Here is a 15,027-nt window from a genome sequence, read left to right as displayed (position 1 = left end):
GGGGCTCCCCACCTGCATAACCTGTCACCTCCCAAACGCCCCCCACCCCGACACCATCACCCTGGGTGGGGTTCCAAGGACCCACTGTTAGCACCAAACTTCTCCGATGTTAAAAGTCCCAGAGTTCTGTCTCCTCCATCTGTGGGTCTGTGCCACCGGATTCAACGAAGCTTAGCTGGTAAACACCGTTCTCAGTCAAGGCTGGTGGAGTCTGTGGGCGTCGGACCCATATAAAGAGGTCCGACTGCAGGAAGGCAACGTGGTTCTCTGTGGGCACGCTCAGTCGTGTCTGACTCTTTGTGACCTCACAGGCTGTAGCTCACCAGGCTCCTCTGCTCATGGGATTCTCCAGGCAAGAATACTGGAGTGGGCTGCCATTCCCTTCTCCAGGGACTCTTCCCGACCCAGGAATAGAAGCAGAATCTCCCGGGGCTACTGCATTGCAGGCAGAACTCTTCACCGCTGAGTCACCAGGGAAGTTACTGGTTTTCTGAGGAGGCTGTACAAATAGCTCAGGAAAGAAGTGACAGGCAAGGGGGAAAGGGAAAGATATGCCCAACTGAATGCAGAATTCCAGAAAACAGCAAGGAGAGAAAAGAAAGCCCTGTTAAGTGAACAATGCAAATAAACAGAGGAAAACAACAGAACGGGAAAGACTAGACATTTCTTCAAGAAAACTGGGGCTATCAAGGCAACATTTCATGCAAGGATGAGCGTGAAAAAGCACAGAAACGGTAAGAACTAGATAGAAGCATACGAGATGAAGCAGACGGGCAAGAATACACAGAACTACAAAAAAAGATCTTAATGACCCGGATAACCACGACGGTGTGGTCACTCACCTAGAGCTGGACAGCAAGGAGCGTGAAGCCAAGTGGGCCTTGGGAAGCACCACTACAGACAAAGCTAGCGGAGGTGACGGCATTCCAGTTGAGCTGTTTCAAATCCTGAAAGATGGTTTTCTGAAAGTGCTGCACTCAACATGCCAGCAAATTTGGAAAACTCAGCAGTGGCCACAGGACTGGAGAAGGTCAGTTTTCCATTCCAATCCCAAAGAGTGCTCAAATTACCATACAATTTTACTCATCTGACATGCTAGCAAGAATTATGCTGAAAATCCTTCAAACCAGGCTTCAGCAGTAACTGAACTGAGAACTTCCAGACGCTCAACTGGGTTTAGAAAGGGCAGAGGAACCAGAGATCAAATTGCCAAAACTCGCTAGATTACAGAAAAAGCAAGGGAATGCCAGAGAAACATCTACCTCGATTTCACTGACTATGCCAAACCCTTGGACTGTGTGGATTGTTAACGAACAGTGCGAAACTCTCCAAGAGATGGGAATACCAGACCACCTCACCTGCCTCTTGAGAAATCTGTATGCAGGTCAGAAAGCAACAGTTAGAACTGGACATGGAACAACAGACTGGTTCCAAATCAGGAAAGGAGTACGTCAAGGCTGTATATTGTTATCCTGCTTATTTAACTTCTATGCAGAGTACATCATGAGAAACGCTGGGCTGGACGAAGCACAAGCTGGAATCCAGATTGCCGGGAGAAATGTCAACCACCTCCTGTATGTATGACAGCACTCTAGGAGCCCAAAGTGCAGAGGAACTAAAGAGTCTCTTGATGAGGGTGGAAGACGGGAGTGAAGAAACTGGCACGAAGCTCAGCACTGAGAAAACGAAGGTCATGGCATCCGGTCCCATCAGTTCACGGCAAATAGATGGGGAGACAGCGGAAGCCGTAACCGATTTTATTTTTTAGGCTCCCAAATCACTCTGGATGGTGACTGCAGCCACAAATTAAAAGACGCTTGCTCCTTGGAAGAAAAGCTCTGACAAACCTAGACAGCATCTTAAAAAGCAGAGACATCACCTGGCCGATAAAAGGCCCATACAGTCAAAGCTATGGTTTCTCCAGCAGTCATATACGGGTGTGACAGCTGCACCATAAAGAAAGCTGAGCACCAAAGAATGGGTGCTTTCAGACTGTGGTGCTGGAGAAGACTCTTGAGAGTCCCCTGGGCTCCGAGGAGATCCAACCAGTCCATCCTAAAGGAAATCCGTCCTGAATATTCACTGGAAGGACTGATGCTGAAGATGAAGCTCCAATACTTGGGCAACCTGATTCAAAGAGCCAACTCATTGGAAACGACACTGATGCTGGGAAAGACTGAAGGCACGAGGAGAAGGGGAGGACAGAGGACGAGACGGTTGGATGGTGTCACGGATCAATGGACATGAGTTTGAGCAAACCCTGGGAGACAGTGAGCATGCTGCAGTCCATGGGTGCCAGAGAGATGGACATGAGTTAGTGACTCACACAGACGCCCCTCTCTCAGAACCAGGGTCTCTGCAGGGGCAGCAACACCTACCCACTACCTCAAGGTTAGAGAAGACCCACTTTCTTGCCATCACTTTTTCAAAAGAGCACTGTAGCTTAAAAAAAATTGCTTTTGTGAACTAAAGAACCTCCCAGCCGATGCAGGAGACCAGGGTTCAATCCCTGCGTCGGGAAGATCCCCTGAAGGAGGAAACGGCAACCCACTCCAGGATTCTTGCCGGGAGAATCCCCCGGACAGAGGAGCCTGGCGGGGTACAGTCCACAGGGTGGCGAAGAATTGGACACGACTGAGCAACTAACACTTTCACTTGCAAACGAGTCAAATGCCTCGGAGGACCCATGTTCTCCTCTAGGGAGTTGTGTTAGGATAGTAACAGCATGTGAAATAAACATTTACAAATGACCAAGTGATTTCCAAGACACTAGATTATGCTCAGCTTGTGACACAGCCTAAAGAACTTGAAAACAAAACCCCCCCACGTGAGTATGGCAAACATGAGTTCATTGGAAAAAAAGATTTTATTTTACCATAAAAATGCAAACTGGAATAAACACCATCTCTCCTAAGGTGGACATTACAGCTATTTTTAAGTATTTCCGAGCTTCCGTTGGAGAAGCTGACAATTATAAAATTTAACAAGTTTGCAGCCTTAAATCTGAAACGTTCCAAGTAAAAATAATTTAGCAAAACGGCTTCTTAAAAAAACCACACAGGCTAACCTTGACTAGAAACCAAAGCTAATTTTAAACCAACCTGCTTTTTTGTTTTATGCTGAATGACTTGAGTTTGTAAAAAGTGAATGTTTAGGACCCCTGTGTACCACTTGACGCTTTTTTTTTTGTACGTTGGATGACTTGAATTCGTAGAAAGTGAAAGTTTGGGCCCCTTCTGTATCCCGTCTGCACCAGCCCACGCCCGAGGAGAATTTCGTTTCACCGCACGCAGCTTCCTTCCGGTGACTTAATCGCGTTAACAGCCACTTGCCTTTGGCATCCCACCCAAACTTCATTCCCGAGAGGTTAACCCTACAGAAAGGGGGAAAAAACGAAACAAAAAACAGGAAAAACAAAAAGCAAACCAAAGACCTCCAGCGAGAGGCTCCCTGTTCTTAATGCCCGGTGGGGCCGCGGCCGCCGGACTGGAAGCCGGTACGTCCCCGTCACTGCGGCCTGGCTCTGCTCCCGGGAGGTCAGGACACGGCGTCTCCTTGCGGGTGGCCCGATGCCGCGCCGCTGGTCTGGCTGCGCGCGGCGGGGTCTCCGATGCTTATGGGCGCAGCCCCCTGAGCTTCTCCTGATCCAGGAAGGACCGGCGGCATTAAAGCGACTGGATCAACAGTTTGGTGGGAAGCCGAGGCTCGTGGTCACGAGCCCCACGCACTAGGGCCGCCGCCTGCAGGATGCTCTGGACGAAAAGCCTGGGGCCCTGCGCTCCTCGCCGGGACGCTCCCCGGGGGCGCGTGGCATGGCCGGTCTCCGGGAAGGCGGCCCCGGGGCGCGCGGCCTGCATTACCTATTCCAGGCGCTGCGGTGGCGGCCAGCGGAGCCCGAGCGCGGCCTGTCGTCGCCCCGCCGATGGCGGCTGCGCTTCCGGCTGGAGCTAGCCCTGCGGTCCCGCTCGCGGCCGCGGCTCTGGCTCTTCTCCCGCCGGCTGCGCCGCTCTCGACTGCGGCTGCGGGACTTGCGGGGGCGGCCGCGCTCCTCGGGGCTGGCACTGCGGCCTTGGCGCGAGCGCTTGCGGTGCGCCCGCCGCTCCCTGCGCGGCCTGCCGTCCTCCCGGCTGCCTGCCCGCCGCCGCGGCGCGCTGCGCTCCCGCTTGGGCCTGTGCTCGGCGTCGCCGCCGTCGTCCCGGCCCGCCCCGCCGCCGGCCCGGCCGCCGCCCCCGCTGGGCTCCCGGTTGCACTTGTCTTGCTCGGAGCGCGCGTCCTTCCGGGGCGCACTCGGCTCGCAGGCAGCGGGCGCGGCCTTGGGCTGCTGGGTGTTGTCCGGGATGCAGGCCAGCACGGCAGGGCACCTCTTCTCCGAGTGGTTGTCTTCCGGGCCTCGAGGGTCCTGCCCCTCCTTGCCCGGGGCCGCCTCCTCCTGGGCGGCGGCGGCGGCGGCGGGGGCGGGGGCGGGGGCGGCGGCCGCGGCGACGCTCCCGTTCAGGTTCTGGGGGGCGGCCGGCCGCACGGCGGGCTCCCGGCCCCGGGGCGCGGCGCCGGCCGAGGCTGACGCAGTGTGCAGGATGTCCAGCACCGGCCGCAGCAGGTCGGCGGGGGAGGCGGCGCCCGGCTCGGCAGCGGTGGCGCGCGGCTCGTCCGCCTTCTTGCTGAGCAGCAGGCTGAGCAGGCGCGCGCGCAGCTCGCGCTCCCGACGCTGCAGGCCCAGCGCGCGCTCCTTCTCCTCCTCCACGCGCCGCAGCTCGGCCTCCTGCAGCCGCCGCCGCTCCTCCAGCTGCTGCAGCCGCAGGCTCTCCTCCTTGTGCTCCTGCTCGTGCAGCTTGGCGGCCTGCGGGACAGAGGGGGACGGCGGGGCCTGAGCCGGGCTCTCCGCTCAGGCAGGCGCCCCACGGACGGCCCCGCTGGAGCGCAGCCCGCTGGGTCCAACCACACCGGGAGTCCTGCGACCGGCAGCCAAGGGTAAGTCCGGCCAAGCTCCTGGGCACAACCCTGGGGAGGGGCGCCTATCGGGGGCCGGGGCCCTCCAGGTGGCACACTCGGAGGCCACGATCATCAGCCAGGATGCCGCCTGGCAGAGCTCCTGGGCACAACCTTGTGGCGTAGGGAGGCAGGGAGGGGCGCCTCTCAAGGCAGCCCAGGCCTCTCCAAATGGCACGCTCGCAGACCACGATCGTCAGCCAGGAGCAAGCCCGGCAAAGCTTCCCGGCACAGCCCTCCTGAAAGGGGCCCCTCTCGGGTGGACCAAGCCTCTCCGGGTTGGCACGCTCTGTGGCCATGATCGTCAGCCAGGAGCAAGCCCGGCAAACCTCCTCGGCACAGCCCTGGGTGGGGGGCGCCTCGAGGGCGGCCCAGGCCCTCCGGTGCACGCTCCCTGCCACACAGGCCCCAGATTACGGTGCGGACAGTTGACATCCCGCGTGGGTGTGGGAGGCGAGGAGACCTGGCCTGCTCGGGGTCTTCAACGTTCACCACGCAATAAGAACACGCGGCCACAGCTCTCGGCATGCATGCTGCTCTCCTTCCCGCAGACTGGTCACAACTGTAACCAGATGGCAGGTGAGGGTCGCCCCGCGCCTGCCTGGGCTCCACGCGCGCCACCCGCACAGGGCAGCTAGCTAGCTTCACGACAGTGGGGGCGGGAGCACAGCCCGGCTCCAAGGGCTGCCACAGGGACTGTGCCTCGTCTGGGGCCCGCCCCGTCCTCCCGGGCGGTCGGGGACGCCTGGCCTGAAGGACACTGGCGCCATGGGCGCAGCGGGACCACGAAGAGTCTTGGAGCCAGGCGGTGGCCCTCCCATCGCTGGCGAGGCTGCGGCGCCGGGCCTTGGAAGCCTGGACGCGGGCCCACGGCGCTGCCATTTCTTTGGGGTACAGCCCCGGCCTGGGGCAACATGGAGCGCTGCAACCGCGGTCCCCCGCGACGAACACCATCCCCAGGCTAGAACCAGGCGCCAGCGAGGAGCAGCGTGTCCTTGAAGGCCGGGCCTCCCTCCGGGCCCGGCGTCCCAAGGGCCAATCCTCCGTAGACATCCAGGCATCCCTATAGGCGGGCAGGCCATGTGGGCGGGACATCCCCCAGGGTAGGGCATCCCTATAGGCTGGCAGGCCCTATGGGTGGAGCTTCCCAGAGAGGGAGCATAACCGCGGGCGGGTCATCCCTGTGGATGGGGCATCCCTATAGGCTGGCAGGCCCTGTGGGCGGGGCATGGCCCAGTGTAGGGCACCCCTATAGGCGGGCAGGCCATGTGGGCGGGACACCCCCCAGGGTAGGGCATCCCTATAGGCTGGCAGGCCCTATGGGTGGAGCTTCCCAGAGGCGGAGCATAACCGCGGGCGGGTCCTCCCTGTGGATGGGGCATCCCTATAGGCTGGCAGGCCCTGTGGGCGGGGCATGGCCCAGTGTAGGGCATCTCTATAGGCTGGCAGGGCCTCCCCAAGGGTAGGGTACCCCAAGGGCTGATCCGCCCTCTGCACCAGGCATTCCTGAGCGTGTGCCACCCCGCCAAGGGCGGGGCGCCCATGTAAGTGGGGCATCCCTAGAGACTGGCAGTCCCTGTGGGGGCGTCACTCCTGAGGGCAGAGCTTCCCGAGGGCGGGGCGTCCCTATAGATTGGCAGCCCCGTGTGGGCGGGGCTCCCCGAGGGCGGGGCGTCCCCCTAGGGGGGCGGTACCTTGGCGCGGCTCAGCAGCTCGGCCACCAGCCTGATGGACTGCAGGTTGCGCTGCGCCAGCAGCAGCTTGCGCTCCTCCAGCCGGATCCTCTCCTGCAGCTTGCGCTGCTCCTCCGCCTGCATCTTCTCCAGCTTCTTCTGGCTGCGCCGCAGCTCGCGGTCCCGCTGCTTCTGCTCGCGCCTCCGCAGCTTCTCCTCACGCTTCCGCTCGCGCTCCTGTTCCTCCAGCTCCTTCTGCTTCCTGCGCGGGCGGGCGGGACACGACGGCTCCGTGAGGGCCGCAGGGCCCGGGCCGGCGATCGCGGCACTTGGCTCCTCAGCGCTCTGTCCACACAGACATCTCAGCCGCGGCCGAGGGCCCCAGGAGTGAGGGGCGCACAGGGCGAGGCTTTCCCCATGTTTCCAGGGAGAGCCTGGCTAAACTCGACCCCAGCCCAGACACCGGAACAAACAAGACGGACGCGTGGGAAGCGGAGTTTTGCACCAAATCCAGCTGCTCCTGCAGGGACCGCAGCAGACGAACCAGGACGGGCCGCAGCGGCACAGGGAGGAGGCCCTCCACCACGGGCACCACACGGGCACCGCTCGAGCGCTGGACAGGCCCGGCTCCCACTGCACGAGAGACCCCTGCCCTGGGCTTTCCCATCCCGAGCCCCCAGCCCCGGAGCTGGAGGGGAGCTGGAGGGGAGCAGGAATGCACCCGGTGGCAGGAAGGTTCTAGAAGCACCCAGCTACTGGAAGCCCCCAAGAGAACACACTGCATGGCCTTTCATGGGGACTAGCAGAAAAGGCACACGTTCAGTGACACAAAGCCAATCCAGCTTGCTCTGGGGAGGGGGGTGTGTCCCTCAGCAGAGGGGCCCCACAGCACGCACCCCTGGGGAAAGCCCGTGAGGTCACCTGGGGACAGCGGCAGTTCCGTAAGCACCCGCAGAGCGCCGGCCAGCTCAGACCCAACAGCACCCTTTTCTCACCCAGAAGCCAGGACCCCAGCACAACTGGGAGGGATCCGGACCTCCAGGGGCGGGAAGACCAATGAGCGTGTCCTCACGGAACACTCGCACCCCTCAGACTTAACCTTCAGGCCAGGGGCAGGGCGGGCACAGCAGAGAGGCAAGGCCACCCTGGACAGCACATGGCACAGGGACGCCAAGGCCAGGAAGGACACTCTGCAGAGGAGCCGGCCTCACTCCCAGGGCGCCAGGCCCGCAGAGATGCAGCGCTGGATGAGGAGGCCGGAGGACCAGAGCTCCAGCTGTGGGGGAGGCCGGGCCACGCAAGGAGGCGAGGCAGCTCGCGAGGACGCTGGCGTCCGGGAGGCCACACACCAGACGGTCTCCCGCAGCAGGGGTCAGTGAGGGGCTGCCGCTCAGACTGCTGGTCAGCGGCCCTGAGTGCCCAGGGCCCTCACCTGTCCAGCTAAGGGCCCATGGCCAGGAACAGGACTGCTGCAGGCCACGCTGTACCTCATTAGCAGGAAAGGACCAACTCGCTCGCCCCTGACGAAGGACAGACGCCCAGGCTCCCAGGCCGGCCCGCAGGCTAACAGTGAGGCCAACTGGGCTTGGACACAGCCCTGCACACCCCCGGGCCCATGTTTCATGCCAGGCCAGCCCTGCCAGCCACCTCAGCCCCATCAGAGGTACCACCCCGCCGACTATGAGTGTCCCCACCACGACACCCCTTGCCGCCTGAGCTCAAAGGCCACCCTCAGGGCGGCTTTCCCCGCATTAATGTGCAGGTGGAGAAAAGCGCCTGCCCCGAGACCCTGGAAAGGCCATGGGGTAACCCCTGTGACGCCCAGCTCGGGGACTGCGCACAAGGTCGATCGCGGAAGAGAGAGGACGGGGCCTGCTGGTCCGCATGCCACCAGCGCTCCCTGGTTCAGCCTGTGGTGGGCACGTCGACCCCGCGGCCTCGTCCAGTGTGAGATCCAAACTGCTCCCCCCTTGTGGCCGCCACCTGAGGCCTGCCATGCAGCCAGGACACCCCGCCCTCTCTGGACACCTGTCCTCTCTGCAGCCACGGCCTCACTCCGGGGCTCCCGACCCTCTACCCGTGTCCACACCCTCGCCAGCTGCCTGCACACAGGCCAGCACCATCTCCAGCACCTGCTGCTCTGGAACTGGGTTCCGGGGCAGACAGGGGAAGCGCTGACCCCAGAGAAAGGCCCGAATCTGTGTTAGTGAGCATCGGAACCAAACGGGAACCACACAGGAGCCCCAAGGCCGGAGCGACACACAAGTCAGGTCAGCCCAGACCCACACACAGGCTGGTGAGGAGAGAACGCCGGAGCACACACGCCTGAGACTCAGCAGTCTGCAAAACACACATAAGAAACCCTGCCCACCGCGCACACGGACAAGTGCGGGAGAAACGCCCAAGCACAGGGGTCACGGTGGCGCACCAGGAACTGCCGCTCCTTTCCCAGAAGCCAGCTCAGCACACTGGCCAGCTTGCCTGCAGGGCTCACAGCACGCTACGCGCAGTCCCTTCAGTCCCGTCCCACTCTGCGGCACCACGGATGCAGCCCGCCGGGCTCCCCGGTCCATGGGATTCTCCAGGCCAGCACACCACAGTGGGGTGCCTTTCCCTTCTCCAGGGGATCTCCCCAACCCGGGATTGAACCCGCACTCTCTTACTGAACTGGCACACAGGCGGGTTCTTTTCCTCTAGCGCCAGAACGTCAAAGCGAGAAACAGAGGTCCTGAGCCAAGACGCCTGACTCTCAGTTACTTTACAGGGCTCCTAAACAGCTCTTGCTGGGAAAAGCCAACAATACCCTCACTTCCCTACTTCACTTTAAGGCAGCTTCAGCCTGAACGCAAAAAACCTTGTAAGTTGGACAAAAATTCCGTGCCCGCGTCAGCAGGGTGGTGCACGGCGCCCCGGGAGGCTCAGCGAGAAGGGAGGCTCGGCGAGAAGGCCGGGTGGGAAGCCGGCGGTGCCCTGGGGGTAGGCCGCAGGCCCCGCAGTCCTGCTGCGTCTCCGAGGGGACCAACGCACGCACCCAGGCCCGCGGAGCCCGGCCCCGCAGCACGCACCTCTCCTCAGCTCTCTGGCGCTCCTCCGCCTCCTTCTCCCGCCGTTTCTGCTCCTCCCGCTGCTGCTCCAGCTCCTGAAGCTTCTGTCTCTCGAGCTGCCGCTTCTTGATGGAGGCGTCGCTCAGGTGTTTGGTGGAATCGAAAGAGACCTTCGGAGGCAGGACGGGGCAGGGTTAGGAGGCGCACACACCGTCCTGAGCACGCAGACAGCCCCGCGCTCACCGGACGCCCTGCCTCAGACTCACCGTAGAGACCGGGGACCCCCCATTGCCCTTGACCGGGGGAACCTCGGGACTGGGGGGCAGGGCTCGAAATCAGTGCTCGGGGACCCCACCCGTTCCAGGACGGCCCCTTCTGCCGGAAATACCAGCGCCTCGGAGGCCAGCCCTGCATGCGAGAGCTTGACCCCTTCCCCCTCCTGCGGTGGGCGCCCCCCTCCCTCTGCAGCCAGCTGCCTTCACCCAGCGCCCGGGCACAGCTCGCGCCCCGAGGGCCCCGGCTCCTCCGCCAGCCTGACGTGGGGAGCCAGCACGAGCCAGAGTCCACGGCGATGATGGACAGCGCCCTCATTTCAAGGGCGGCTGCGAGCGCGTTCCACTTCTCCCCACGTTTCCTGAGACACAGAGTGCGCTCACCGCGTGGGGGGCCCAGGCAGCCCTCCCCATGTCGGAGGCCCTTCGGGGCGCAGCCCGCCGCCCCGCCTCCCCCCCACCCCCCGCACCTTGATGTTGCAGGCCACGGCCTTGCCGTCCTCGCCCTTGAACATGAGCTTCATGCCGCGCAGCGCGCTCATGGCCTGGATGAAGCCGGCATACTCGCGGTACTGCACGTAGGCCTCGAAGTTGAGGTGGCCGCCGAAGCTGAAGGTGTGGAAGTTGCGGCCTGTCATCTCCTCGCGGTAGGGGTCCAGCATGGGGATGTCCACGTTGCGGATCTCGCCGAAGCGCTCGAACACGCGCACCAGCACCTCCTCGCTCGGCTTCTCCGAGCCCGACTCCTTCAGCGAGAACCACTTGCAGGGCAGCCCCTCCAGGTGGATGGTGTCCGGCCGCTCGCCCGGCAGCGTCTCGTTCATGTCCTTGGCATCGCGGAAGAAGGAGTCCCAGTCGTGGCGCGTGGGGAAGTCGACCTTGAACTCTGCGGCGCGCACCTTGAGGATGTCGGAGAAGCCGCTCAGCTTGATGGTCTTGCCGTCCAGGCAGGCCAGGAAGGACTTGACGAGGCTCTTGTTCTCCACCTCGCCCTCGAAGCGGATGAAGTCCATGGTGCTCTTGGAGATGCGCAGCGTGGAGAACTGGTGGTGCTGCACCATGCCCTTGAGCCGCTCCATCACCTCCCAGTTGGAGATGGACTTGCCCGGCTGCTTCAGCTGCGGCAGCGCCACGCTGATGGTCATCTTCGTGATGGGCTTCAGGTACAGGCCGTGCAGCGGGCACAGCTCCACCGCCTCAGACGTGTCGTGCACGATGGTGGCCGCAGCCATAGCCGGGACCTTGGCCCTGAAACACAAGACACGCACGCCGCGCGTTCACGGCCGGCCCGGTGTCCCGCCCCCAGGCTGGCCAGCACGCGGGCCAGGGGCAGGGAGGCCTGTCTGGCCTCTGCATGCCCGACACACTAGTCGCTACGTCAGGGAAGGCCCCTCAGCCCCTCAGGGTTAGTCGCTCAGTCATGTCAGACTCTCTGTGACCCCGTGGACGGTATCCCGCCAGGCTCCTCTGCTCCTGAAATTCTCCAGGCAAGAATACTGGAGTGGGTTGCCCTTCCCTTCTCCAGGAGGGGGGTCTTTCCCACCCAGGGATCGAACCTGGGTGTCCTGCATTGCAGGCAGATGCTTTACTGTCTCAACCACCAGCGAAGCCCCAGCCCCTGACATGTGGGCCCTTTTAATCAGATTACACAAATGCAGGGGAAAAAAAATTTGGTTTTCCAAACTTTTAGGAACACTTGCTTGCCCCAAGCCTCCATGGGCACTGAGCTGCCCCCAATACTCAGAGGCATCTCCACCAGAGCTGGGCTGGCGGGAGCCCAGATGGGCAGGGTCCCTGCCCTCGGGATGTGGTGGACAGGCCACCTCCATGGAGGCTGCAGACGCCTCACTGGGGAAGGGACGACCCACACAAGCACCTGGGAAGGTCTGTGCAGGAGGAAGCCCGCGGAAACAGGAAGGAACTTTCAGACTGAGACAATGGTTGAAGACCGTTGATTTCAGTATCTCTACCGCAGGCAGAAGCACTTTCTCTGTGTCCAGATAAAACCATCAAAGCCGCGGGCCTCTGGGAAGCCGCGGACGGGGAGCTGACTGTGCTCTCCTCCCCCTCAACCAGCTTCTCCCTACCGGTCAGACAGGTGCCTACTTCCGCAAAGCAGGGCCAGACCTGACCCACGGACACCAAACAGTAATGGAGGGGGCCTTGGGCTGTGTGCCCGCGCACCAGATGGCTCTGAGGGCTTCCGACCAGGCCTGGGTTCAATCCCTGGGGCGGGAAGATCCCCTGGAGGAGGGCATGGCAACCCACTCCAGTATGCTTGCCTGGAGAAAGCCACGGACAAGAGGAGCCTGGTGGGCTACAGTCCACGGGGTCACAGAGAGCCATGACCGAGCAGCTCAGCACACACACACACACCCAGACCCGGGAGAAGCTGCAGGGACGGGGGTGGAGGGGTCCCAGCTGGAGGGAAGAGCCACCTGGCCCAGGTCTGGGGCACCAGTGAGGGGGCTCAGCCTGGGCTGAGAGTGGCGACAGCCCCCCTCCACCCGCAGAAAACCTCCAGACCTCAGAGAGAACTTGAGTCAGAGACTCCGGAAGCCCACTGCCTACTAGGAACCCTGGGGATTCCCATCTTCCCTGGTCGCCTAGCTGCCCCTGCACCCTGGGGACGACCCCCAGCCCCTTCGCTGCACCCCTGTCAACACACCCCTGGCAGCCCCTCATAATCCCCATCGCCTCCACCCCTCCAAATGCTCACCCCACTGGCCCAACTCCCGCCTTCTCTCTCCCCAGCCGGCCCTGTGGCCCCCGGTTACCCCCTCCAACCTCCAGTAACCCCTAACTTCACTCCCCACCCCGGTACAGCCTGCTTACCTCTTACCCTGGTGGACCCCGATTCGCCTGCAGGGACCCTGTCCACCCCCGGCCCCAACCCCGCAGCTCTCTGGAGACCTCCCCTCCTCTGCTCAATCGCCGTTGTCCCCTCTCCCAAATCCTCTCCCAGAAGAGCCCCCCCACTCTCAGCACCCCGGGGAGACCCCCGCAGCCCCCGGTTGTCCGTCAACCCCCAAGCCCCTCAAAGGCTTTCGACCCCCAAAGCCCACACCCCCAAGTCCCCAGACCCCTGCTCCCAAGTCTGCAGGTCCAGGACACCCATGCCCCGGCCGTCCCGGGAGACCCCCACATCCCCCAGCCCCCGGTCATCCCCAAGCCCCTCAAAGGCTCTCGACCCCCGAAGCCCCTGCCCCCAAGTCCGCAGTCCCACGAGACCCCGCGCCCCGGTCGCCCCGGGAGACCGCTGCAGACCCCGGCCCGCGGCACTCCGTCACCCCCAGGCCCTCCAAGGCTTTCGACCCCCAAAGGCCGCGCCCCCAAGTCCCCAGGCCCCCCGCTCCCGAGTCCGCAGGCCCACGAGACCCGCGCCCCGGCCGCCCCGAGACACCGCCGCAGCCCCCGGCCCCCGGCTCTCCGTCACCCCCAGACGCCCCCGCCCCCAGGCCCCTCGAAGGCTCTCGACCCCCGAAGCCCGCAGGCCCAGGAGACCCGCGCCCCGGCCGCCCGCCCCGCGAGCCCGCCCTCCCCGGCCCCCCGACACCCCGGGGTCCCCCGCGCCCGGCGGGCGGGGCCCCGTGCACGTACCAGGCCGCCGCCGCCCTGGCCCCAGCGCTCCCGCGGGCCCCCGACGACGCCGGCAGGCCCGGCCTCCCCGCCCGCCGCCGCCGCCGCCGCCGGAGGCGCCCCCGACGCGACCCGCTGCCGCCTCCTCTGCCGCCGCCGCCGCCCGCCCCCGTGACGCATTTCCGCTTCCGCCGCTCGGGCCCGCGGAAGCAGGCCGCGCGGCGGGCCCGGGTTTCTCCTCCTGGCCGTGGCCCCGCCCCCCAAGAGGCGGGACTTCCGGGGCGGCGGTGGGTGGGGCCGGCCGACCCGGGCTTCGCGGTGCGCGTGCGCGAGCCCGCCGCGCCCTTCCCCCAGCCCGCCCCGCCCCGCCCCGCCCCCAACCCCGCTACGTGTTTTCAGGTCCAGGCAGAGGCCTCACCTGGGGCCCCGGGGAGAAGGCGCCAGACTCGGGACTCAGGCCGGCTGTGTGGGGCACGCTGCTGTCATAGTCGTGCGTCGCACATGAGATATCATTATGAACTATGACAAGTGTGTATTTATTAACTACTGATTTTATTCCGTATGAGTATGGATTGCTTGTATGGCATTGTTACATCATGGTATAATGTAGCATACATATAATGTAACGGGCTTCCCTGGTGGATCCATTGATAGAGTCCGGCTGCAATGCGAGACACCTGGGTTCAATCCCTGGGTTGGGAAGATCCCCTGGAGAAGGGCATGAATACCCACTCCAGTATTCTGGCCTCTAGAATCCCGTGGACTATAGGCATCGCAAAGAGTCAGACACAGCTGAGCGACTTCCACCTCCCGTAATGTAACTACACACACTTAAGTTATATAGTGTTAGTATAAATATCTAGTATTTTAATATTGAAACTGTTTACATTTTAACATTGATGTTCCATGCTTACTTTTAAGGATGTCTGAAAATAACACAAATTGCATAATTATTATTTTATATTTTTGATATGCATCTATGCATTTTATTATTTTAAATTGCTTAATATATAAAATGTAAATATATAATATACTTTCTGTGTTATATGTCTGTGTTCTCAGTCACTCAGTTGTGTCTGACTCTTTGCGAGCCCATAGACTGTAGCCTGCCAAGCTCTTCTGTCCATGGGATTCTTCAGGCAAGAGTACTGGAGTGGGTTCCCATTCTCTTCGCTAGGAGATCCTGTTGACCCGGGTTGAAACCTGTGTGTCTTGTGTCCCCTGCATTGGCAGGTGGGTTCTTTACCACTATGCCACATGGGAAACCCACGTTATATATAATCCATTTCAAAAATAATGACCTTTTGTATAACTTTACCTGTAATATTTATCTTATGCATAATAATACAGTTAGGTCTGCTGCTGCTGCTGCTGCTGAGTCACTTCAGTCGTGTCCGACTCTGTGTGACCCCAGAGACGGCAGCCCACCAGGCTCCCCCGTGCCTGGGATTCTCCAGGCAAGAACAGTGGCGT

General features: G+C 62.1%; 1 protein-coding gene across 1 annotated transcript; it reads right to left on the bottom strand.

Moving 5' to 3' along the window:
- Positions 1–2,913: 2,913 nt before the first annotated feature.
- Positions 2,914–13,638, bottom strand: AKAP17A (A-kinase anchoring protein 17A). The gene is made up of 5 exons (XM_052662994.1): positions 13,576–13,638; positions 10,446–11,223; positions 9,725–9,873; positions 6,681–6,921; positions 2,914–4,837 (listed from the first exon to the last, which is right to left on the bottom strand). The coding sequence occupies exons 2-5, from the start codon at positions 11,205–11,207 to the stop codon at positions 3,857–3,859; spliced, it is 2,133 nt and encodes a 710-aa protein (XP_052518954.1). The 5' UTR covers positions 11,208–11,223; positions 13,576–13,638; the 3' UTR covers positions 2,914–3,856.
- Positions 13,639–15,027: the final 1,389 nt, after the last annotated feature.

The sequence above is a fragment of the Budorcas taxicolor genome, chromosome X (genome assembly GCF_023091745.1).
Source record: "Budorcas taxicolor isolate Tak-1 chromosome X, Takin1.1, whole genome shotgun sequence".
NCBI lineage: Eukaryota > Metazoa > Chordata > Mammalia > Artiodactyla > Bovidae > Budorcas > Budorcas taxicolor.
Note: the sequence above shows the minus strand (reverse complement) of the source record. Positions and strands in the feature narration are given on the sequence as shown.

Excerpts from the sequence above, each read along its gene's own strand:
- AKAP17A (XM_052662994.1), bottom strand. The coding sequence starts at position 11,207 with ATGGCTGCGGCCACCATCGTGCACGACACGTCTGAGGCGGTGGAGCTG. Across the intron at positions 6,922-9,724 it reads CGCCAGAGAGCTGAGGAGAG|GAAGCAGAAGGAGCTGGAGG; the intron begins GTGCGTGCTGCG and ends CCGCCCGCGCAG. Across the intron at positions 4,838-6,680 it reads AGCTGCTGAGCCGCGCCAAG|GCCGCCAAGCTGCACGAGCA; the intron begins GTACCGCCCCCC and ends TCTGTCCCGCAG.